Raw genomic sequence first — 25,673 nt, forward strand, 5'->3', positions numbered from 1 at the left:
ATATATATATATATATATATATATATGAATATATAATTTATAATATATATATTTTTTATAATTTATATTTTTGATAATAATCATGATTTTGTGTGGATATGTTATTTATAGTTCATATTACAGAACAAATACCTTACTTATGATATGTATTTATACTAAATTATTCTATAACTGGGTATCTTCCCCATTAAAAACCAGATTTCATATTTAATGTAAAATTACCTGAGATTCTCAAACATACTTTCTTATTAATTATACATATGTGTCACTTAAGTGTTCATTGCCATAGCAACAGAGCCAGAAAGATGGTTACTCTAGGCATGTAGTGCTATATGGGGGTTCTACCAGTTTAACATTATATCCTTTACGCATCATGCTGATTAAATATAACCTGCAACATTATCCCTGTCCCTGTGCAATAATTGTGTGGTGGCACATTAAAATTTAACATGACAACTATATCTAATAAGGCTTGATGGATGACTCACATTGTAATGCAATTAATATATGCTATAACACATCTATTATATATAACTTAATATAATATTGCAAATAGCAATGGTGTGTACTAAACCCTGTCATCCAACCAACCAACCAACCAACCAACCAAAAATGAGCTTTCAGTGGCTTAAACTGAAATATAAAGTCTGGCCTATAGGATTTACTATAATGAAGCGAAAAAAAATTGTTTCTGAAGTCGAAGTAGATCCTGTTCATGAAACTCTTTCATAGAAATAACAATGGGTCAGCAATGTGTTTCCCCCTGCAAGAAACCAGCAAAGATGTATGTTAAGGGGCCTGTGTTGATGAGCTTTGGGTTTGTGTTGACGGCATCAGTTTGACTTCAACTTGACACGGTTATGAGAATTAAGAATTCATTGACAGGTGACCTACAGTTGACCTTGTTCTGACCTACATTTGACCTGCTTCAAGCAGGTTTTGCATGCCTATAGACTTGTATGGGAATGCGAGTCCCACTTGAAGCAAGCAAAAGCCCATTGACATAGGTCCTTACTCCTGCTGTAATTATCCAGTACATGGATCAGTGCGGTTGCTTGCATTTGGGCAGAATAGATAATTGTTCCTACAAGTATTTTAATGAGGCCCTGATCAGACAAGCTTCAAAATGGAACACCTGGTAAGGGTTTTTAAATGTATCCTGCTGACATACTGTACAGTACTTCCCAACATTTGTATCACTAGGTTTCCTTTACACTGGCTTTCAAAATAACAAATTTAATAATTTAGAGGCTATATGAAAGATTTAGTGCAGTATAACTCTACCATGTATAACTGGTAGTTAAATAGTCAATTTTTGATAGAGGTCCTAACATTGGACCAAAAGAGGAAAGAGGGATAGAGGCATTTGGTTCCAAAAAAGGGAGAGTCCCTCCAAATGTAGGGACACTTGGTAGCCACGTACTGATTCTCTAACACAATTGATATTGCCTTTGGACATTTTTTGATCTGTAATAACACAACTTAGTGCTTCTTTTTAAAATATAATGATTATATCCTTCCATCCTTTGAATAATTGATGAGTCTGATCAAAGCAAAGAAAAATACATCTTAAAGTGCATTACAATTTCTTCCTTTAAGCATCAGTACATTTGATAACTATTGATTACACGGAGTGATATAGTCCCAATGCTTCAAAGATATGGCTTAGAGCTGAGAGTTCAGGAAAATCTAAACACATTAGCCACTAAAAAATACCAGTCCTCCAACAACTTGAGATGGAGAGTACCTGCTCGGTGCTCAGGGACTACTAACCAGAAATAAAGATTACCTAATGAAAAAACCGCAGAGATGGCACACATACACTACACGATGTCAGAGTATTCACTAAGCTTATTAAGTCATTCTGCACATATCAATCGATGCTATTGTTGTTGTTCTTGAGACGGCCCCAAGTTTTAATTTTAGTTCTGGTCACAAACAAATATCAGGTCAGGTGGTCTTACCATAAACCACATGGGACCACAAAACAAAACCACAGTTAGATTTGGCATTAAAATTGGCAAGCAAACATTCCTTCAATAGATGTTTAAACAGAATAAAAACAAGCAAGATTGTTAACTTTTTCCTTAACTAGACAAATCAAGATATTTAGAAAATAGTTTGTTTTGTTTTACAGCATGGAGGTGAAATACTATTGGTAGTTTGGGTTTTTTTTTTTTTTTTTTTTTAAGGCATAACAAATATGTATGCTGAAATAGAAAATGAATGTGAATGACGATGCGTGTAGCAATTACTAAACACAAGACTCATGTCATGGGTTATGTGGAACCTCTGTGTTACCAAAGGGTAGTGTAAGATCCTTTCAAGGCTCATTGGCTAAGAAATGGTCAGTTTTCAACAGGACCTCCTGCAAGGAGTTTTAGGTTTTGAAGCTTGGCACTCCTTGCTTGCTGCTCTCACTTCTGCCCCATAGGTGGCTGCCCACCTGTAGGCAGATAACTGAAGCAAATCACCTGATCAGCATATTAAACACTACAAAAACAAGCAGATCAGGGAAGGTGATGTTTATGTGGGCTAGAAAAACCGACACTTGTCAGTTTAGGGAAGAACTAGAATAATGGAAAGGCCGTAGCCAGCTAGTAAGCAAGATATGCAGGTCAAAGTACTAGAATAACAACAGGACCAGGATGAGTTTGGCTTGAATGGGCCTAAGCTGCATTCTATATTTAGATCTGCAGATGGAATGGGCATATGCCTAGTAGCAGCTATCAGACTGAAAGTAGAGATGCTGGCTCAGCAACCATGTGCAAAGGCCACACAGTTCCCCCTTATGCAAATGCTTTCTGCCAGCTGTCCCTGGTTTCGACACTTTTTGAGCTGAACCAATCTGCATCCAGTGAAGATGAAATCAAAAAACCCAATTTGCATACATTTGCCAGGTCCGGCAAAAGACAAGAGAATGGGAAATGGAGCCAGGCATTCAACATTTAAAACATGATATCAGCAATGGACATGAGATTTCCAGGAAATGTCTTTTTTCATTTCAAACTTTTAGTGTGGTGGCATTTAGTGTTTTTGTGTTTTTAACTTCCGGATGTTGTTGCTATGGCATATTGCTGTTACAGATTTCACCTGCAAAAACAACTGCTGGTAAAATCTGACATTGCAGTACAGCTGTAAAATACAGCAACTGTCTGTGAGAAACATTTCAATGATACAACTTCAGAGGGCTGTACATGCTTGTGTGTGTAGGAAGGAGGTTCCTTTCAAAGCGGTGGTATCCATGTATCAATGTTTTATACTTTCCTAACAAATGTATAAATAAAAGACGCCTCACCAAACTTTGTATGAGTTGCTGCCGTTGTAGCACTTTATGCCGTCTTTCTATGTGCTGTACCTGAGACAGCATGGTCAACAGTGCCCTCCCGCCCCTTACTGCTGTTTGACAACACATCTAGCAAGGAGACAAATATTTAATGAGCGGTCAGTGGCAGTGCTTGTCTTCCCTGGGCTTCCCCAAGATAAGCGCAATCACTAGATGTACAGAGGGAGTGTTAGCTCAACAGCTTGTACCAAGTTCCCCTGTTCCTCCCTCTCTGCCCTTTCACTATAAATTCAGTGATAGATTTTAAGTGATAGATTTCAGTGATAGGATCAGCTTGATCTGCAATCTGGTGTTCCAGCTTCACATCTTGTTTGGGGTGACAAAGCACAGGATCATTGGTTGCTGAGATGCAGGCAACTGGGCCACACAGTATCATCTGTTTCAATGGTGCTGGTGACTCAGCCATCTACTCCGTGACAACCAATGACACTGTGTGGCCTGGCTGCTTTTGTCCTATCAACCAATGGAGCTAAATCATTATGTGGCAGATCTAGTTGAGCCTGTCTGAAAAGATATAGTGGGTGTAATAGGGGAACTGACAGCGCTCTCGACAGGTAAGCTGGACAAGTGTTGGGTTAAATGAGCTCTGCTTAAGCGTAATATTAGTAGCATTAAAAAAATCGAGCTTCTATCAGGGGAAAAGCAAAGAAGCCGAAAAGCAATGAATAAAGAAGAGATTTTCTTCCCCTTTCAATAGAGCTGTATTGGAGAGGCTAATACAGGTATTTAGACATGAATGTATGGACCTGTATTTAATTTTCTAATGCTCATGAGAGTTCTTCTTTAACACAAATGGCAGCCATGCTGTTTATGTCCTAACCTATTATTTATGTGAATATACTATAATTTATGATTAAGTGTAACACAGCATACAGATTGTAGCACTGATACATCTGTCATCTAAAGTATTAACAAGACTTACATTTCACAAATATAACGAGCACTTTGTTGAACATCTAATACATCCCGTACTATGTTAAGTACAAATTAACATACGGTATAATATAAGGAACAAGTAGCTCATTACTTTAATGTTCCTTGTAACTAGCTTATACAAATGACTTCTAGATATATTAAGGAAACTGCAGTTCACTTCCTTAAGTCGAAGTACCATATGTTTTACAGCACAGCTCCAATCCAGCAGCAGCCCATAAATTACATGTCATGGAAGTATGTTTTAATTATAAGTACATGCATTTTAGAATTACACTAGTTTATCACAAGGATTGGATTTGACCACTGCCGCCTATTAGCACCCGGTGCTTTCTTTCAGTGCTATACATTAAAATTACTTGTGACATATTAAAATATGTCCTATTTTTAGATTATAGATTAAGCTGCTGCTCAAAATGTAAATAATGTAAATATTACGTTTCACGGGTACAGTAAGGATGTATTCATGCTAAAATTAAAAACGCTTTTGGTCATGAAAGGCTGGATCTTAAGAAACGCAACTATAACTGGTTTACTATCTAGGCTGAGTGTGACCAGGCAGAGCTATGTGTCCTATTTTCCATGGCCGCAATAGGGATACAATATGGGAATTCAGCCTGGTAATTACTAATACACCACATAGGCACAATTACAGCCAGTGTACTACATAAAAGAGACACTTGTGGTTTGCATGCATTACAAAGAGCAGCGGGGGGGAGGGGCAACGTGCAACAAGACAAAATGCCTTGTATAAGAAGGAAGGAGACCAGAGAAGTTAATGGGCCTGGAAACAAGGAACTCGATTCTTCCTGAAATGGCTGTAGTCCGCTCCATCAATTACCAGCCTTTGTTTTGTAAGTCTTATCATCAGTAGGCTTACAGGAACTGCATAGAACAATACCATGGGCTGCCAGGCCCTGCAAGCAGAGGTAGGCTTTCCGCACCCTGTAACTGTGTTTGTCCAGGGTAATCAGATATTTGTAAGCCTTTCAGTATCAAACAGGAAGAGACACACACTTTGTTATGTTTATGCAGCATGAAGCATGACATAGGTTTTATAGATCCACTAAAGCTAGAGAGGTCATTTTACTTTACTAAAACCGACAATAAAAACTCTGCAATGCTGTAATTGCTGTATTTAAAATGCATTTACACCTTTGTAGCTAAATTTGACAAACCCTCACTATATGTTTGCTATGTGTTCCCATTCCAGGTCTGCTTAAATTGGTCTGATAGTTTGTTGATAAGGCTTCATTCATCCCAATATTTTTTTAAATCTTTAAATATGTTCATTATCATCCTTATACCATATACTTGCCTCTCTTTGGTTTAAACACAGAATCAATTACCCTGGTCAGGGGCAGAACACCTCCGACCCCCCTTCCTCAGGCATTGAAAATTGTAAAGACATCCCTCATTCCTGCCCACTCCTCTTCCTCATTTTGTTCCTGCCCACCAAAGGAAGGGGGCACCACAGAGTTTTTCGCCTAGGTATCAAGTCATTAAAAGCCATTAAAAGGTAAATGCACTTTTAAAAAAAGAGCACTTATCCTGTTTGCCCCTTTTCTGAGCTAACCTATCCAAACTTACCCAGATATGTACTTTCCAAGATCCACCGCTTTTTTGTTATTTACAACCCGCGGTTTTTCCTCCACAGACAGTGCTGTCTGTGGAGGAAAAACTGTGTATATAAGATATTACACTGACACTCAGTATGATGTGCACTTGTGAATAGGGCAGACAGTACAACGTATAAGATCCCTCATCTCCCTTTGCCCTTCTGCAGATTTTGGGCTCAATATTGATCAATGAGAAAGGAAAGTCGTTTTCTAAAATAAAGCAGCTACCTCTTCCTCCATCTGATAACCTTCTTCAGGCATACAAGGTCTAAATGACATTGATTTTTAGATACATAATGTATGAGGATAGGACAACAACAAGGTGTATTATGACTAAATGATACAACTTAGGCATTTAAAAATAGAATCCACATGGAAGCCATAAATGCAAGTTACTGACCATTTATATTTCATAGTTATATATTTCTGGTGCAGTGATCTGTGGTTGCACATACCAATAATAAAGTAAATGAAATATATAACACATGTGCCCACATACACACATACATGCACAAATACGCTCACACAAGCCCACACAGCTCTTTAAAGTTTAAATTAAATATTTAGTTCACTATTTTATTTATCCTTTGTTGTATCTCAGTGCTGCTGATCTCCTGCAACCTCTTAGTAGCCACGTCTGTCCTACATGCATGCCTGCAACACATAGGGGTCTATTCACCAAGCTGCCGAAGGATCGAGGCCGTAGCTTTGGCTGATCCTTTGGCTAGCTTCGGCACCAGGACCCCTTCGGTTCAGTAGAACTGAAGGGCTGCTGTACGGGCTATTCAGCATAGCCCTACAGCTCCCGAAGTCGGCCGAGTGGCTCAGTCGAGCCGAAGGCATGTGCATCGGCTCGGCTGAGCCGAGGTGAAAGGCGAAGCTGGCAGAAAGGCCGGCCGTGGGCCGGCCGATAGCCTGCTACGGTATGCGGGGTGGAGCCAGCCTTCATCTCACGGCTGGCTCCGGCCACTAGCATAGGTAGATCAGCGTCCCTGGTTACCAGATAACCAGGGACACTGATCTCCAGATAGCCCAACTCTCCCAGCCACCCGGGACAAAATTACTTTCTGCCGGAAAGTTTTACTCTGCTCAACCGAGCAGAGTAAACCTTTCCCTGCTCTGTTGTCATTTTTTCTTTTTTCCTTCTGATATCGGAGCCGTTGGCTGCCATCAGAACAAAAAAAATAAAAAAACAAGCATTGGAATGCATAGCTACATTCCTATTGGCTATTTCAATTTGCAATAGCCAATAGCAAACTAGCTATTGCACCCGCCCACTGCTGCTGTCAATCAGCAGAGGGGACCTGCAGTTCTCCATCAGGTCCCCTCTAGTGATTGACCCCTCCCTTGACCTATAAAGTAATAAAAAAGACCACAAATCATCCATATTTTGATGTACAATGGGCACCAAGACCAACGCATGGGGTATGAGCATTTAGTAAGGTAGACATGGGACTTCTACACTTTCTTTGTCTGGTGATCAATCTCTTTTGTATATATAAATAGATATCATTATACTTTATATCATAATAGATGTTTTAGAAGAGTGGCATTTTACCTAAAGTAATTAAAATATAAAAATAAAGTACAAGGAACATTTATTTTGTTGATATTAGAGGGAAGCACAATGGCTTAGTGGCTAGCACTTTGATTCCCAATCAGGACACTATCTGTATAGATTTTGCATGTCCTCCCTGTGCTTGCGTGGGTTTCTGCCAGGTACTCAGGTTTTCTCCCACACTTCAAAGACATGCTAGTAGATTAAAAAGGCATGTGAGCCTACATACAAAGGCCAACATATGCATGTGTAGGTCCTTAAGCTGGCCATATATTGGGCAAATATTGTCCTGTTCCTGGGTGGCACTGTTGGCACCCCTCTGCTTGCCGCTTCAAAATATTTTGGCCGAACAGCGTCTGCATTAAATCAAATGCAGGCTCTGTTCGGGCATTCACCAGCAGGGATTCCCCCATTGATGGTAAATTCAAAGGGTGTATGGCCTGCTTTAGATTGTAAGCTCTTTGAGCCAAGACTAAATGTACAGTATGTAAAGCACTGCAGAAATTGTCAGCACTGAATAAATGCCTGTAATAAATAATATCACAAGAAACATTATTAATATAAACCCTGACAGATTGAATTAAACAAGAGTTTTCTTGTTAAATCCCTTTAATGGTGTGTACTGTTTATTGAAGAATTTAGAAGTTTCAATGAACAATTCACTGTTTGTATGAAACCATATACCTGTAGATTGTGAGGGGAAAAAAAACAGGAAAGTTTCAGACAGCAAGGTCTGCGAAACAATGCCTTGTCTTTCTGAAAGTGTTTACGATCAATGTGAAAAAATATATCCTTGGGCTGAAATGTTTAGTGGCACCCAGAAGTCTGAAGAGAGCAGCTAAGGCCTGTGGTTTTTCAAGGTCACTTTATCATTGCTTGCATTCTCGAAGGGATCGCTGCATGAATAGGACCGGGTTACTGAGGCTTCTATTCCACGCCTATTCCTCTTCATTTTCCTTGGCAGGACTGCGAGCTGCTCTATTTTTAGCCGGACGGCTTTCTATTTTTAGGTGACTACCAGTTAACAGACATTTATTAGGAAAAAGAAAAGAAAAAACAAAAGGGGGAGGAGACAGCATTTCCCTTTGCGTATTGTAGAGCAAGTCTCAGACCTGTAACTTCAGGCATTTCAGCTGCTTCCAATCTTGGAAAAATAAAGAGAATTTGGAGTTCAGTGATTTAAAAATAAACCTGCCCTCTGGCAATGAAACTCAAATACAACAAGCTGTTACTATGTGAGGCAGTGTCAGTGAAAACAAAGAACATTCTTCTATGACCAGATTGGAATAAATGTTTCACTGCTTCGGCCATATGAGAAGATTACATGTAACATTTTTCCTAACTGTCAGCCAGACAAGAATTTCTGTGACTGAACTAAAACTTCAAGAAGCAAGGGATGGCAGTGCAAAATATTTATATCAACAGGTATAGGTAAGTTTTGTCAGTTAACAGACTTGGCTTCCATTGATGCAAAGCCAGTTGTAGACCTATAATAGCTGAAGAGGTGTTCTGAAGATGACATTTAATATATTCTGAAATTATTGAAAGAAAAGAGTTCTCAACCGAAAAAAAAATATTATACAAAGTAAGCTAAACTAACCAATGAAAAGGGGTACGGGAGATCTGATGGGCCAATATCTTACTATATGGCAACAACTTGACAATTCTGAAAGATAACTGTGATCTTCAAGGTGCCAACAGAACCGGCACCTGTGATGAGTTAAATATAAATTATAATAATATATTAAATTAAACATAATTGATCAATACAATTGATTTTGCCTAGAAGCATACAAAACAACATTAACATACAAATTCCAACATGTGTCATAATATTTATTGAGTATTTTAGACTATTTCAGTGTCACAAGTTAATATCCAAGATGATAAGGGGTTTTCTCACCTCTGGCTTGTGCTTCCACTCCATATATGAATGGCTACTCCCTTTACATTATGGACACACTCCTATCATTCCTCACTCACTCATGATGTCACCTTTTTCTAAAACTGTAGACATTAAAAGAAGCACAAGCAGCATGTGCAGCGTCTGTATCCTTTTTTTTCCTGTTTTTTTTATTATCTTATGTGACATGATATAAAGCCTCCTATAGAAGGGCTCTTACAGCTGAACTGTGGGATTTGTGTGAAAAAATGCTATTGCAGTGGGGCAGTGGGGCATCCCACATGGCACAGGTAAAATGCTTGTTAAGTCTAGGGGTAGAGGAATAAGGTGTAATACCTACCTTATTCATCACTTTGGCAGGCTTCAGATGCTCTTCTCTCCAACACTCTGGGTTGGGGACAGACCCTCATCATCCATACGTACACTGCAGGATTACTGGTCCTGATTTGTACATGATGACATCAGAGTATGACCTCCAGCCATAGCACCTTAGAGAACAGGCTTTGGGGACCAGTCACACAGTGTGCTGGAAGCCTGCTGGACTGAGGAATGAAGTTTTACAACGTATTCCTTTATCCCTGGACCTAACAAGCATTTAAACCTTGGGGCAAGGTTTAAATAGGGTATTTTGTACAAAAAAAATTCCAGAGTTCAACATTAATGTGGAACATTTTTCTAGTTTTGGATACAGTGGGGAATGGTCAAACTCACTGTTTGTATTGCTATGTGGGTTTGAGAAGATTTAATTTCTCTTATGTGCCATCTCCCTCCAGTAAAGGCCACCCACATCAATACCAGTCTGACAGAATTTCTAGGTCTTTACAGTTCTAAAAAACATTTTTTCTTTCTTATTGACATCTGCAGTCCGAATGGAGAGAACATCTTCCACTTCCTGCCCACAGGTGACCACTGTGACACAGCCAGGAAATGGGAAGAATTCACCCCAAGGGGTCAAAGGCAGCATTAAAAAGTCAGAAGATCTGACCCTTCCCTGTTCAATCCAAAACAAACAAAAAAGTTTGGACTGGATTCCCTCTTCAACCTTTATGGCCACAAACCTTGCAGAAAAGTTTTTTTATAATACTTGGTTGACTAGAAAACAATTGTCAACAAGCTGTGCTGCTGTTACATGAGCTAAAGTGAACATAATTATTACCACGCTGAAGTCATATGTAGAACTGCAGCCTCTTATGTAACCTGGCCATCAGAGAGTAAGATTACACAGCATCTCGTTTTCCAATTGCTAATAGAAAAGTCTGTATGACAGCCACATGACCAGAACAAGACCATTCTGTAACTGCGTCTCAGATCTCTCACACACGAGTCACTTTAACACAGGGACACAGTTTACAAATGACAATGACATATTAATGTGGTTACAGTATGTCTGTGCTGCTGGGCTACAAAAAGCTCTATTCTTCTGTGGCCATGAACTTACATGAAAAGTTACATTGTACAGCAAAAGAAAAAAACTTTCATGATCACTATGATGATTACAAAAAGACATGCAGCTGTGCTGTCCCCACCATTAGCATGGTTGCCAATGAGGCCCTATGGGTTTTTCGCACCACTGCGCACAGTGGTGGACATGGTCAAGCACCATTACAGCTGTACCAGTGACATGCTATTTAAAGGGCCCATTCATACATTAACCTATCCACCATGGCACTATACAGAATAATACCTATTTAGCAATACATAGGCTGCCTTAAAGCTGAACTTTAGGCAAGCAACTATATGTTTGTAATCTGTGTAGCAAGTTTTTTGATCTATGCACCCCTGCAAGACACAACCTGGATTTCCGGTTTAAACTTTTACCAATGAATAGTGCTTGACTTAAAAAAAATGCTAGTTGCTTGGATGTTGTTGGCTTCCTTATTTTCACTGCCCTGGAACAAGCATGTTGCCAGAAAATTTAGAGTGAAATCAGAACTCCTGATCTGCTCAATTAGGCCTCATTCACATAGGCGGGGAGGCCCCGGCAGTGTAAAAGAGGTATTTGTTTATGCGACCAGAAGGCACACAGGAGTCCCAGGTGTTGCAAGCAGCTGCCTGTACGAATCAATGACAGTTTTCGGCTGTATACTGGTAATTGCTGCTGTGTATATTTGAATACAAGTATGGATGTACGCCCCTGAACACAGGGTGTCTTCGTCCAAGGATGTACACCTATACCTGTACTGATGTATATGCTTGGATTTGCGTTTACCAGCATACAGTCGCATCTTGTCATTGATTGGTACAGATGGCTGCATGCAACAGCTGTGCCTCTTGATGGCTCCAGGCTGTAAAGCGCCTCCCACAAAATGCCTTTCATGCCGTACTGGCCTCTGCTCCCGTGTGAATTTGGCCATGATTGGTGTTGGTGGCTCAGAATGTTTAGAAGTATATGAGCAGCTGTGACTGGATACACATACATCACATAACATACATCATGTTATTACATACTAAACGTAGAAACAAAGTACAATTATTTGCGTTAAGGTGATCTCTTCCACGTGTATCTATGTATCACGTGTAAATATATGATATTCTACCTTCAACAAACAATCAAATTTCATCTTTTCTGTTTTAATTATATTTTAGAAGTTACAGTACAGTACCTCCATTTTTACTTCTTAGTGTTTTTTAGAGTCGCGCCTCTCTTGATCCATTATGAAAGCAGATGAGCTATCACAAATATGAAGCATTTATTTTTGTGTCTATTCATTCACACTTGCCCCATTATGTTCTTCTGCCAGAAAAAAGCTCATGCACTTTTTCACGTGACAAGGGGCAGCACAACGCTCAGATGTAAATGGGCACCATTGAATATAATGGGAATCTTCATGTTGAGAAATGTCGCGCTTCAGGAAAACTGCAACTAATTGCTCAGGTGTTAATGAGAGTTTAAGAGTATTTGGCCATGCGCCTGTACTGACAACAAGAGAACAGTCTGGAAAAAGCTAAGTACTTGCTTTTCTTTCTGTTTTTAAGAAACATTGGTTATCTGTTTCCTAGGATTTGTCTGTCCCTACTATGACGAATGAAATGGTGACAGGTCCACTTTAACAATAATACCTTATGGTCAGTCACATCCAGCTCCTTATGGTGCTTACCAAAATCTTTCTTTCTAAGTAGCAATAGGAGATCACTAGTGCAAATTACAATTTTGCTTATTTACAATAGAATCCGGATACAAATATTCCTTCTTAATTAATATAAAGAGACTTTCAAAATATAATTACATTTCCAGCTAGTCATTACCTCTTCTACCTTTGCAAGCGTTGACATAGCAGATTATTTTTTCTTCATTCCTTTTCAAAACATCCCAACAGGTGACTTGACACAAGCCAGATCACCAGTCCTTGCTGGCAGCTCTTAAGATTTGACAGGCTGAAGCAAAATAAGACAATCAAGAAAATGGGATTGGAGGATTGCTGTCAGGGATGCACGTGGGTTTATCAGCATGGATTTGAATGGAATGTCACATGCCGTAAGCTGAATCTGTTGACTAATTGAGATTTTACTCTGGGCACAACCTTTGTGAGGAACAAATGCAATGTATGATTTGATAACTTCACTCTGCTGTTTTTATAAGTGTGCAGTATGCATATCCACAAGTGTACTGTACACAAGTGCAAAACACATTAGACTCTATACTTCATTCGGTAACATAATACACACAGTTGCAGTTCAAGCAAAGCTTCAACACTGACTGTAACTTGATTTTAATTGGTCACTGCTGCAAACTGTTGCTCTTTGCATGTCAAGAAATAAAGTCTGTTGCATATGAACTCTGGGTAACATTAAAAATTACTCTCACATGGGGCTCCCTCTGTGCTGCAAGGGTTAAATGCTTGTTTTTGTCTAGGGGTAACATAAAAGCAGTTTAATGTACCTTATCCCTTGTTATTGTAGGCTTCTTCCCAGCTGCATCACCAGTCCCCCAAAGCTGCTTCTCTTTGCAGAGCCACCCACAAACCAGGGCATCAGAGAGCAGAGGCTGCTAGGGGAGTGTGGGATAAGGAGATAATCTCCTTGGGAGAGAATCTTACTTATTTCCAGGTCTATCTCACACCCATCACCTAGAAATTAAGTGAGGTGTAATAACACTGGGACTTTGTAACAGGCACCAGTACATACCTCTATTCATCTTTAGCATTCTTCTAGACCCTGGGAACCCTAAAACCTTAAAAAATATTTATGCTAATACTGACATCATCAAATGTAGCTCTACCCTCTTGAGGAGCCACTGATCGTATTGGCATTCCTAACATGTGTACTGTTCCATAGCTGCCTAAAACCACTTACCGACCCACCAGTGGCTAACAATTAACTGGCTTCAACACTGTTGATCTCTTGGGGAATTTATAAGCAGGGTTCAGGCACAGGACACCCCTGGGATCAGAGCAGACTCTGGTGATTTAGTAAAGAAGAACACCTACTCTCACTCTTGAGAAGAACGCTCTTCTCAAACAAAGGATCTTTAGGCTGACCCAGCTAACTGAGAACTAAGCTTTTGGCTACAGAGCAGTAAAAGAAGCAGTAAATCCCTTAGGAAGACACCACACTTCAGACAAGGTCCTAACTATATTTCAGCTTTTTGGCACCTCCACCAAATATCAGCATCCAATCAGGGCAAGGGAGTCTTAGGCAAAATTCGGGCCTAATCAACAATAAGCACATGGTTTCCTTTCCTAGGCAGCGGTGCTAGGAGGTCAAAGACATCCATCACACACACTATCTAGACATGAGGCCTTTGTGAAGGGAGTTTCCAGCAGGGTTTTACCAAATATTTATAAACCTCCTAGCGGTTGGCCAGGGGGACATAGATATTTATAACTCAGCATTATTGCCAGGCACTCGTTTGCCTAACACTCTCCATTCAATTAAACAGCAAGATGTGGGAGATGTGAAGGGGAAACTATAGTGTAATTGCATTGTAAAGTAACCAGTTTTCAGGTTCCCAAAGTGCACTGGGAGATAACTGAAGATGCATGCACCTACATATAGGTGCCTGCTATGAAGCCCAGAAATAATTGTATTTAGGACCCTATAGGTATACTTTGAAGTATACCTGCAAGTTCTGTGTTGCATGCAAACTGGATATCAGTGAAGAGATCCCCGCTAGTCTACAATATTTAGGTAAGGAGCATTTAAAAAATGTGTCTATTCTAAAGCTTAAAATGCCTTTCTCCTGCTTAAATTGTAGACAAGTGAGCTATTTACAAAGCAAATGTCTAAGCGTTAATTCTGTGTTGCAAAAGGACTTTTTGTCCTGACCTTTCGGTTCTCTTGATACTGGAACTGGGATATGGTAACATGTAAATTTTGCTGCATGTCTCGATCATTGCAGGAAGGGATATGCATGAATGGTCACATTCTCATAGGAGCATATGAATATTCATGACTCTGACACTAGACTAGATCATAACCAAGCTGCAGCATGGAGCCTCTATGTTTCAGCTACTGATAGTCTGCATGAGCAAAGCAAAAAACAATGAACACAGTATGACACTGATATACAAAGGGCTCAAACGCACAGAATAAAATTACCAATTAAAAAAAAAAGAAAAATGTAGTTGTGAGGTCTACAAATAATGTACAGCGCTTCCACACTGTGGTGACTGAAAAATGATTATTACTTCATGCACACATTAACATACTTCTTTTACTTTGTTGGTTGGCAAGGTGTAGTTTAATAGCTACTCTAAACCTTGCTTAAATGTCTGCAGTAAGAATCGCAGGTCAAAAAAAGCTGTGTGGCTAAAGTTCTCCGTTAATATGTTTTAATTGCAAACTGAAATATCACAGAATTCTGTAATCTAGCCACTGGTCTGTGGAAAAAATAATATTTTAACGTATTGGTCAATAACTACTATTGGAATGTGGGTTCTTAAACCTTTTTAATGTTGCTTTGTTAGGACCCCTTTACAGGTGCTGAAACATTTCCATACATGTCAATGTGTTCTATGTGCATCTCTGTATTTAGTTTATATCCGAATCTGGATCACAAGTTTACAAAGGTTTAGAATCTGTGTTTTAAAGGGTGGCTCCACTTATAGAGTAAGTAAGTAGGAAGAGTAAGGGAAAAAAGGGAAAAAATGTCTGCTGTATAAATCCTTTGCGTTGAGTCTTTCTTACCTATACCGGTTTAGTAAGATTTTCATGAAATAGTTTTTGACCCCACCATCTGCCAACCACATATAATGTGTTGTCCTCCAGCAGAAATATTCTATTATTATGGAAAATCCACTATAGGAATATGACACAATGATTTGGCTGCAGCTGTTGAGCAGGACTGAAAATTCTGGTGGGTCTTCCACTGAAGTTCCTTCAGAAATTTGGGACACCAGTTCTGTATATGATTCAGGTTTTTAGTAACCATACAATACTGGAATATCAGTTTGGGATAAAAATTACCTTTGTGGCATATCCATTTTATATCACATAATATTATTCACAATAAAACCTCTCTTAAAAGTTTTGAAGGGAGGATTCTGAAAGTGCTGACCTCAGACACACACTGTAGTAGGTGAGCTGGACATTCTCTTAGAAGGGAACGCAAAGAAAACATGGCATTGTGTAAACTGCACATACCACAAATGTTTTCATATATTCTGCCTGGGTGGTCTAAGGATACTGTATGAACAAACCCCAGATTGCTACCTATATATCTGAAATGATGCGCTCGACATAAACATAGAAACCAAAATGTAAGAAACACAAGAAAGCTTCTGACGGACTGTTTCAGGTACATCTGACTTATAGGTTAGTGGGGAAACCATCACTGTAGATTCATTTTCTATGTCTCCAAAGACTAAAAAATAATATATGTACAACCCAAGGAAAACAAGATTGAAAAGTGTAAAGTAGTAAATACCTAAAAAGATCATGAAAGAAAATGGTTCAAATGCACTAAAGTCTGTGTTTTCTATTATTTCAATCATATTGTTACTGCTTACAAAAAGATGTATGGAACTGTAAAGGAAAACTCCCTGTTAAACTCAAAAACAAAAACAAAGTTGCAGATGCGCCCTTAGTAAATCCTGATCTACAGTGCCTGTGTTGGGTTCCAGCCTTGATTGATGCCCTTCATGGGTTCTTGATGGGGTTGCCAACTTCGACTCCAAAAGTGTCCTACTTTCATACATTTTTATTGGTTGCTCTTGGAGCTAAGCCAATGAATCATCAAACACAAAATACATTCTAGTAAAGCTCAGTTCATTATTTCTGATCCCTGATACTCACCCAGTTTTTATTTGGGACTTCAGAGTTGTGTTTTTCCTTTAAAAGTTTCTTGTGCCACAGCTGAGTCTCATCCAGTCTCTAGACCTAAATGTGGTTGTATCATAGAATGCCTTAAGACTAATGAATTGGGCCCATTAACTAGAAACTTGAAAGTCATGTGGCATCTGCAGAGCTAAATCTTGGCTTCTCTGTCCTCTTGTATAATGTTATTGTGTTCTGCACAGAACCTCATGCTAGAGGGCATATTCTTAAGACCACAAGGCATAATGAAGAATCCACAACCATGGGCAAAAGATGTGTTTTTGGACAATTTGGAACTAATGGCATACACGCACTCTCCTGTGGAACTGAACTCTGAAAGCTGTGCCAAAAAAAGCAGACAGAAGGCAAAGGACTAGTCACCAGTAATGATGTGGTCCCTCTGCAGAAGATCTTTTCCCTATTACCGGCCTACCATTGCTCTGCACTGTGTCTCTGTGTGGAGCCAGTCATCTTGGTAGAGGCCAAATCTCCTGAGACTAGCAGTGAAAGGCAGCAGTGCCTTAGATCCCACATCAGAGATATACAGTACATCTATGCGACTGTCGTCACACAATAGCCCTCTCCCTCACATACCAGGAAGTGCACTGCTAATATTAGGTGGAATGTAAGACAAAAGGTGCATTTGTAGGTACTGCTTAGGCACAATTAACATTTCAAAATGTTCCCTATAAGATAGCAAATCTTTACTTTTTGAGTTCAGGTCCACTTTGACAGCTCTTTGTGAAAGGCAATGTTGGACAGCACATCTAGAGGTTGGCATAATAACAATACTGATGCCAGAGGCCAAGAGGCCATGTATTCCATATTCTCTTAGACTATCCTATAGTTCCTCCACTTCTATTAACCACCAAAATGGTACCTGAATCTGATGGCTTGTATTTATCAGGTTGATGATGTAAAGCAGTTCCTGACATTTTCTGCTTTGGGCAAAGGAAGAAAATAACAATGGCAATTATTTAGAACAACTAAAGTTAAATGGATAAGTTGCCCACAGCACCCTAACAGTATCCAGATGTCATTATACCAAGGCAAATTACAACATGAAAGATAACATTTAACTGGTTGCTTTGGGAGACAGCCCTAATTTTTATTTGCCACAGTTTTAGAAATCTGCCCCAGTTCATTCCTGTTCAGAAAAGTGCTAATCAGAAGAATATACAGATAGTTAGATCGACCTGAGCGAAAAAAGATTTAAACTTACCTCTACAATATCTGAATTTGTTCGACTTTCATGTGGCTCATTGTATTCTGTGTATTTCAGCAAGACCTTATCCATATCTGTGCTAGCGTACTGGAAGAGTTTGTTGGTGCTGTTGAAGATGATTAGTGCTATCTCACAGTCGCATAGAACACTTAACTCATAAGCCTTCTTCATTAATCCAAACTTCCTCTTCGTAAACGTCACCTGGAGAAACAAAATAAAGTTTATGAAGACTAAAGACCATTATAAGAGAGAACATAAGTACAGGGGAGACCGTAGCAGTTAATGCTGATTTTTTTTAATATACTGTATATGATCTCTTTTACCTGCCAAAGGTTTCGTACATCTATCCATCAAGTTGTGAGATTTACATAGCTCTGTCCCAACAAACAGCACTTGCTGGCAGGGCAGGATACCTGCATTTTCTCTGCTTTAGTTAAGTAACACTTTCAGGTCTCACACCTCCCACCCTGTGTTTAAATAGTGAAAGTAGAAGCAGCAGATTGATGAACTCATCTCTCTGTCGCTCGGCACCCTCTTCCTATCAACTTGCTCCTTGCATTGCAGTACAACTAATCCAGTGATGTGCCGTGCCTTCAGTGCTGGGTGAGGCATCCCCAGCCAGCCGAAGCTCCACCCCCATCCCGCCAAAGTCCTGCCCAAAGCTCAGTCATCAAGCTGTGTGAGGAGGAGACAGGGAGGAGCCTCCCTGTCCTTCACTTGCTCGTCACTGGTGAGGCATTGAGATCGATGTCTTCACTGTTTTTTGTTGTTTTTGTTTTCTGATTGGACAGCTTGGACCAATTGCGCTTTGCCATTGATCCAAGCCATCCACAGAGCTCACACCTCTAACACAGAGTAGAGGCTGTGACAGCTCTTGCCTCACCAAGTTAGGTTACACAAGCAGTGGGGAAACCCGCTGCTGTGTAACCTAACTACCTGTCAAAAGTCGAATGCAGCGCTGCCTGTAATTAGCAGGCAGCACTCCGTCCATGACAGTTTACACGGCGGGGAAGCTTTCCCTGCTGTGTAACCTGTAACAAGCCGATCTGAATAAAGAAAAAGCTGTCAGCTTCAGACTTGAAGCTGACACCTTTTTTCTTCATAATACTAGGTGAGGCTCTGCCTCACCTGCCTCCCTGTGCTCCTTGTGCTGCTTCTTCCTCATCTCCATCAAAAAAATTGCATTCATTTGTGTCTTCTATATATGCTTGGTTTTAACTGTAATGAGTATGCAATAATCTATAAAATAAAACAAAAAATGAAATGCAGGACCATGTCTCATACATTTTATGTATAATATATAAATAGATATTCACTGTAAATTGCTATAAAGATGCTAAATCACTTGTTGGTGCATAGTGAATCTTTGGAGGGGAGTTACAGGAATATACATGTTCAATGTAGGTCCAACAAGCTATAAAATCCCAGGTTTGAATAAAAAAATGTAGTTAACCTGACTGAATGTTTGTTGAACAAATGTGTATTTTTCCCAGACTTTATGAACAATCTTAGCTTGTCTGCATTTTTACAGTCTGTCTGTAAATTTCTGGACAGTGCGTAAGCCTGAAAAAAACATGGTTGTGAGGCCTTTGCAATGATTCTGCAACTTGCTACTTTAGTGACAACTGGCCTCATCATTAAACTCACTTGATCAGTACAACCACATTCTGCAAAAGAGAAAATAATATTCTCAAGGCAATGCACATTGAAACACTGAGCAGATAACTAGACTATATTGATCAGAGACTGGATTAAAATATATGAGTACCATGCCATCCATATTTATATTACTAACTTGCTTTCATGCCAGAAAAGCCAACATGTTCCTCTGGTACAAAATAATTCCTTAAATATGTTTAATATTTACTGGATTTGATCCCAAACTAAGAATATCTCATTATTTGAATTTAGTGTTCAGAACATGTTGTTATGGTGATTGGTTAGTGAGGTGGTAGTGGGCAAAGCTTTGAGTAATGTGAACAAGGTGTTCCTTTTAATAACCAGAAAATTGGAATATCATTTGGATAAAACCTGTCTGGTGATTTTAAATAAAGAGACATTTTTAAAAGGGAGAAGCTAAAAAGGACATAACATGTTTTAGGAAATGCACAAATATGACACAAATGCCACTCTCACACACATGCACACACATGTGACAGATGTCTTATTTTAAAGCTAAATTCCAGACAGATATAGAAGGCACACATTAATGCAGCCCAGCACTAGACTTAATTATTATTATTTTTTCTTTCTATGCAAGCAGTAGATATACTTGAATTTGACTTGGTATCAGTCTACTGTACAGCAGAGCTCAGACTGGGAGATGGAGAAGCAGCACAAGGAGCCAATTAGTTGTGCTGCAGTGCAAGGAGCATGCTGATAGGAGAAGAGAGCAGAATAACCGACAGAGCATATAAGTCTGCTGCCTCTCATTTCACAGTTAGAGGAGGGGCAAGACCTGTAAGGGTTACTGAACTGTAGCAGAGGAAAATCAGGTCCTCTGTCCAGCCAGACATCCCTATGCTTTGTGGCAGAGCTGTCTAAATCTTAAGACTGAATGGGCATCTATACAAATCTTTTGGCAGCTCCATATATGTATTTCATCTGTGTATTTAGCTGTTTGCTTGGAGTTCAACACCACCTTCCCATTCACTAAGGGCTCCCTAAGATAAGGAATTTAGCTTATGCTTAAACAGTATTGGAAAGTCACATTCCAGATTCTACAGTTATAGTGTTATTTTATAGGGTTACATTCCAGATGCAATCTAAAACCAACTGCCACCCCGGTCGACGACTGAATGCCAGCTGCCTGGTAATGCCATTGGATTATGTAAGCACTTTAAACCCAGTCAGCAGGTCTGTAACCACTCAGAGGAGTGGCTCCTACATGCCTGCAGTCTGAGCGTTTATCCTTTCCAGCTTAAGGAGCTTTCACGCTCATTACCAAAACTACAAACTCAATATGTTGTTACAAATGTATGAAGTTGTGCAGCACACATGTCACTGTAAACCATATAAAGCTAAAAAAAAGTTCCAAGGCTCAAGGAAAGTGAAAATAATCCAATTCTTGTATTAATGGATTTAGGGAGGAAAGATGTGTAAGGAGCAATAACCAATATCAACAAATCAAATCTCAGTTTAGTGTCATCAGATAGAAGAATGCTGAGATCTAAATGGACCAATGCACTTTTACGCTGCGCCTCTTGATTAAAAAAACGTGACTGTGTATATTACTGAAAGGACAGCTTAGTATTTCAGTAAACATTTACAGGGCTATTCACAAAAGGGGGAAGAGTTTGGAGAAGGCAGGAGAAGTGAACAATCTAGGCCAAAATAGCTGATTTGGAAATATTCTCCAATTCAGCTCACTTCCAGCTAAGCTATGTAGTCCTAGGTTGTTCACTTCCCCTCCCTTCTCCAAACTCTTCACCCTTTTGTGAATAGCCCTGTTATTTTTTATATGCTTCTGGCTAGATACCGAGACTTCTTGTCATTTATACTTCAATCAATGATTGGCAGGAATAAAAACCATTATTAAGATTCCTTTTGACATCCATTCAAATAAGAGCATTGTTTCGATTATACATTTTATCTTCCGGCTGGGTGATCTTTACACTTCATTTAAAAATTAAAACAGCTTTGTGACCTTGTTACAAATTATGTCACATGTTCCATTTAAAGCGTATGCCCATCCAAATTTTTCATTTGTTCTATGTAGAGCAAGATGGATTAGGGCCCCTGTTATTTTTTTAATTCAACATACGGAAAGTAAGAGGAAATCTGCAACAGGGATACAGACAAAAGAAAACATTTTCCTGGGGTTCTAGTCTTCACCTGCTCTACAAAAAAAAAATATATCTATATGTATTTATTTTTCTGTGTTGCTGCTGGGAATTGTTCTTTTTCGCTTCTTGTGAAATCTCTTCAATGGCGGCCCAGATAACAGCAAAAAAAAACAGGTTGAAATTTATGCACATTCTATCTAAAACTAAAAAAGAATGTTTTGGCTGGACATACACTACCTATCATATAAAATGTACATGGACTGACATTGCAGATCACCTCCTGGTTATTAAATATCTGCATTGTGTATACAGACCAGGAGTTGGCTGTGGTCGGACTTCTCTCACCGCATACTTGTTCCAATTAAGAAGCACTGAAGCCAGTGGATCAGCATTACTGCTAGTCAATTTGCATTTCAAATAAGTGGTTGGCAGTGGAAATTTAGGTACTTCCCCCCAAAAAGATTTGTTTAAACAAACCAAAAAGTGAACTCTGCTGTATAAACTAGTATTTCGTACTCAATGTAAAAGCAAAAACTGCCTTTTGACAGAACTCAGTGGGCAAGTAAGCAGAAAGAGTTAGTAAATCAGCCCTCTTCATCACCCAGTCAAATTATCTTTTCAATACGTAGGTATTTTCACTTTCTATACTTAGCTTCTTTATGAGGAAGATAAATTAGTTCAGAATTACAATGGAATCAAATGCATTGTTTACTTGTGCATCTAAAAATACCATCTATATAGCCCTGGTAGCTTTACTTCCTCCAGCAAAAACATCATCATCTGCTCTTCCTGGTGTATTGTTCTGAGAAGACGTGAACTTTTTATATTTGGTTGTGCACTGGTTTAATCCTAATGATTTTGAGTCAAAACAAATGTCATTTGGTACGTCATGCTAGCATTGTTGGTGAACCGCAACCTTTGCTTGAGCTCTTCAGCAGTGTACAGAAGGAAGAAAAATAATAACCTCATCACTTTTAAACGAGTCTTATAGAGTCTTTCAAGGACTATTCCTTCAAGTGATTCAAAATTCAAAAGTAAACAGTGACAGTGCTGGACTGAGACTGAGAGAGTTATTATTTAAAGCAGCACTTTATATGGAGTAAAAATGTATATACAGTATATATTGGTGTATGTGTATATATATCTATATATCTATAGATATATATATCTATAGATATATATTTATTTTTTGACTTGGAAAAGGATTTAGAACCTCTGCCAGGGATCTTCTTGCCATCTCAATCTCCATTCATATTCCTGCTTATTTCATGGATGTCAGAACAGGAAATGGGGGAAAATCGGACTGCGTTTTGTCAATTTGATGGTTGCCAGGTAAAGGTTAATCTACACAAGGGATGTGCGGTCAGGGGAGGCAGGTGAGGCAGAGCCTCACATAGTATTATGAAGAAAAAATGTGTCAGCTTCAAGTCTGAAGCTAACAGCTTTTTCTCCGTTCAGTGCGGCTTGTTACAGGTTACACAGTAGGGAAAGCCTCCCCGCTGTGTAACCTGCCATGGATGGAGGGCTGCCTGCTAATTACAGGCAGCGCAGCATCCGGCTTTTGACAGGTAGTTAGGTTACACAGCAGCGGGCTTTACCCACTGCTTGTGTAACCTAACTTGGTGAGGCAAAAGCTGTCTACTCTGTGCTTGAGGTGTGAGCTCTGTGGATGGCTTGGACCAATGACGCTTTTCCATTAAAAAAAAAGAAAAACCCACTGAGGCCATCGATCTCAATGCCTCAGCAGTGACTCAACAGTGATGAGCACGTGAGGGACAGGGAGGCTCCTCCGTGTCTCCCTTCTTCCTCCTCCCCACACAGTTTGGTTACCGAGCTGGGGGTGGGGATTCAGTGGGATGGGGAGGAGCTTCAGTGGGACGGGGTGGAGCTTTGGTGGGCTGGTGGACGCCTCACCCAGCACAGAAGGCACGTCACTGAACACTAATATGGATAAACAGTGATACGGTTTAGAACCTCTATCTAAAGTTAATTGATATCTGTATCCACATGAGGAGATTCCCCCCACTTCTTGTCCAGATGATAGACTGAAGAGGAAAAGAGAGGGAATATCTTCAACAGGGACAGTATTTAAAACTGGGCACAAACCGAGCAAAGGTTAACAGACCTACCACATATCCAATCTATTCAAAACTAAAAATAAAGTATTGGCTGGAGTTAGGTTTTAAAACTTGGCTGTGTAATAATAATAGTGAACATATACACTTCTGGAATTTGACATAGTTCACTGACCTAAACTAGAATATATATCCGTAATGCTACACAGAGAAACAGCTGTTGCGGCTCATAATATGGCATGTGAATTCTGATTTTTATGAATTACTCTGGACTATTGTTGGTCACCCATCAATTTCATGTATCATTTAGGTACTTCATTGTCAAGAGCTGATAACCCCATGTTGTTACCTTTATAGCAAGTGTATTAAGCAAGGGTTTTCTACAGACTCTGCATTGACTTGCTTGCACATAACAATTAGCACTTCTTATTTTGAAGGTCTACACCTATTTCTTCTGTGTCTGTCAATGGACATTGAGGTGCAAGCAGAAGAGTGATACACTCAGACGCTGCCAGTGTCCTTCAACTACTCAGGTAGGAAGAAAAGTGATTAAGATCTAATCAATAGCCAAGGCAGCAGGAGTTTATCTGTCTCACCCGCCAGACTTGAAATGATCACCTTAGTAATCCAGCTGAAAATACTCAGATCGATGTGCAAGCTGCAATGTTGGGCTGGCAAGTACAGAATACCCAGGTGAATGGCTGGGGCAGTGAAACAGGTCTCACACAAGGAAAATACAGAAAACCTGATTTTACTGGTTTCTTGTATATTGCATCCAAAACATATACATCCAAAATTCAGATTATTGTGTAATGATGGTAAAAACAGATAACTATCTTATAACAGATAACTAATAGAGAAAACAGAGATATTAAATAGAACATAAGGGTGGCATGGTGGAAGGGTGGATGGCATGGTTAGAACTCTTGCCTTGCAAAACTGTCATGTGTTCAATTTCCATCAGAGGCACAATCTGCATGTAGTTTATATGTGCCGTTTGTGTATATATGAGTTTCCAACAGGTGCCCTTTTCTTCTCCCACAATAAAATAACACATTGGTAGGTTGATTAGCTTTTACCCAAACTCTCCCTTGTGTGTGTGCACGTTTATAAAGCAAAGGGACCGGCACTGTACTGTAAGCACTTGATGGGTAGGAACCAAAGATAATGGTCTATATACTCTGTAAAGTGCTTTATAGCACTGTAAATTAAAAAAATAAATACATAAAATGTAGGTGTACTTTTATATATTACAGTATATTAATATTCTTATATCAATCTGAACTTCTGTGTATCCTAGTCTAAAATGTGTTCCTGCATTTATCCTACCAATGATATGTGCATATGGTACTTCAGTGTACAATATTCTTTAATGATACCGAACTACATACACTTGTTCTTTCCAATCATTTATGACTTTTCAACATAAATTATAAATTATAAAACAGAAAGATGATAATGTATTAACACCTTTAACTAATACAGTGCGGTCTTCTAGCCTCTTGCACAGATCCTCATAACAGCAGAAAGATGGAAATTTTCTCTGTGGGTGCTCTACAGGAAGGTGGAAAGAAATGAAGCATGCCAGTAATTGGTGAAACACACTCGCACATGTAGGTTGTGCTGCAGCTACTGGAGAGAGGAAGATCGTCTGAATCTCCTGTGGAATTTTCCATCACACCTCAACCAAATTGTCAGCAAACCCTTATTTCTGTGTGTGTGTGTGTGTGTATATGTGTGTGTGTATGTCTCTACATACACATTCTGAAGATATGGAGATATGGTGCTGTAGTTAGATAGATAGATAGATAGATAGATAGATAGATAGATAGATAGAGAGCTGGTATGGTTTTTTAAGGGGTACCCCACACAATAAAATAGTGAGGTCCCCTCAAAATCCATGCCAGACCCTTATCCAGACATGGAGCCTGGCTGGGTAGGAAAGGAGGGGCCAACAAGCGTGTGCCCCCCCCCC

The 25,673-nt window shown here is 39.4% G+C and overlaps 1 protein-coding gene across 4 annotated transcripts in view; it reads right to left on the reverse strand.

The window, feature by feature from the left end:
- MEF2C (myocyte enhancer factor 2C) overlaps window positions 1-25,673 on the reverse strand; it is a 124,009-nt gene that overhangs the window by 63,086 nt on the left and 35,250 nt on the right. For all 4 annotated transcript variants that reach the window (XM_018559241.1, XM_018559239.1, XM_018559238.1 and 1 more), the window contains exon 3: window positions 17,836-18,039. In XM_018559241.1, coding sequence (XP_018414743.1) covers window positions 17,836-18,039 — 204 coding nt within the window. The remainder of the gene's footprint in view (window positions 1-17,835; window positions 18,040-25,673) is intronic.

This window comes from Nanorana parkeri, unplaced genomic scaffold, assembly GCF_000935625.1.
Source record: "Nanorana parkeri isolate BGI_ZX_2015 unplaced genomic scaffold, ASM93562v1 scaffold384, whole genome shotgun sequence".
Taxonomy (NCBI): domain Eukaryota; kingdom Metazoa; phylum Chordata; class Amphibia; order Anura; family Dicroglossidae; genus Nanorana; species Nanorana parkeri.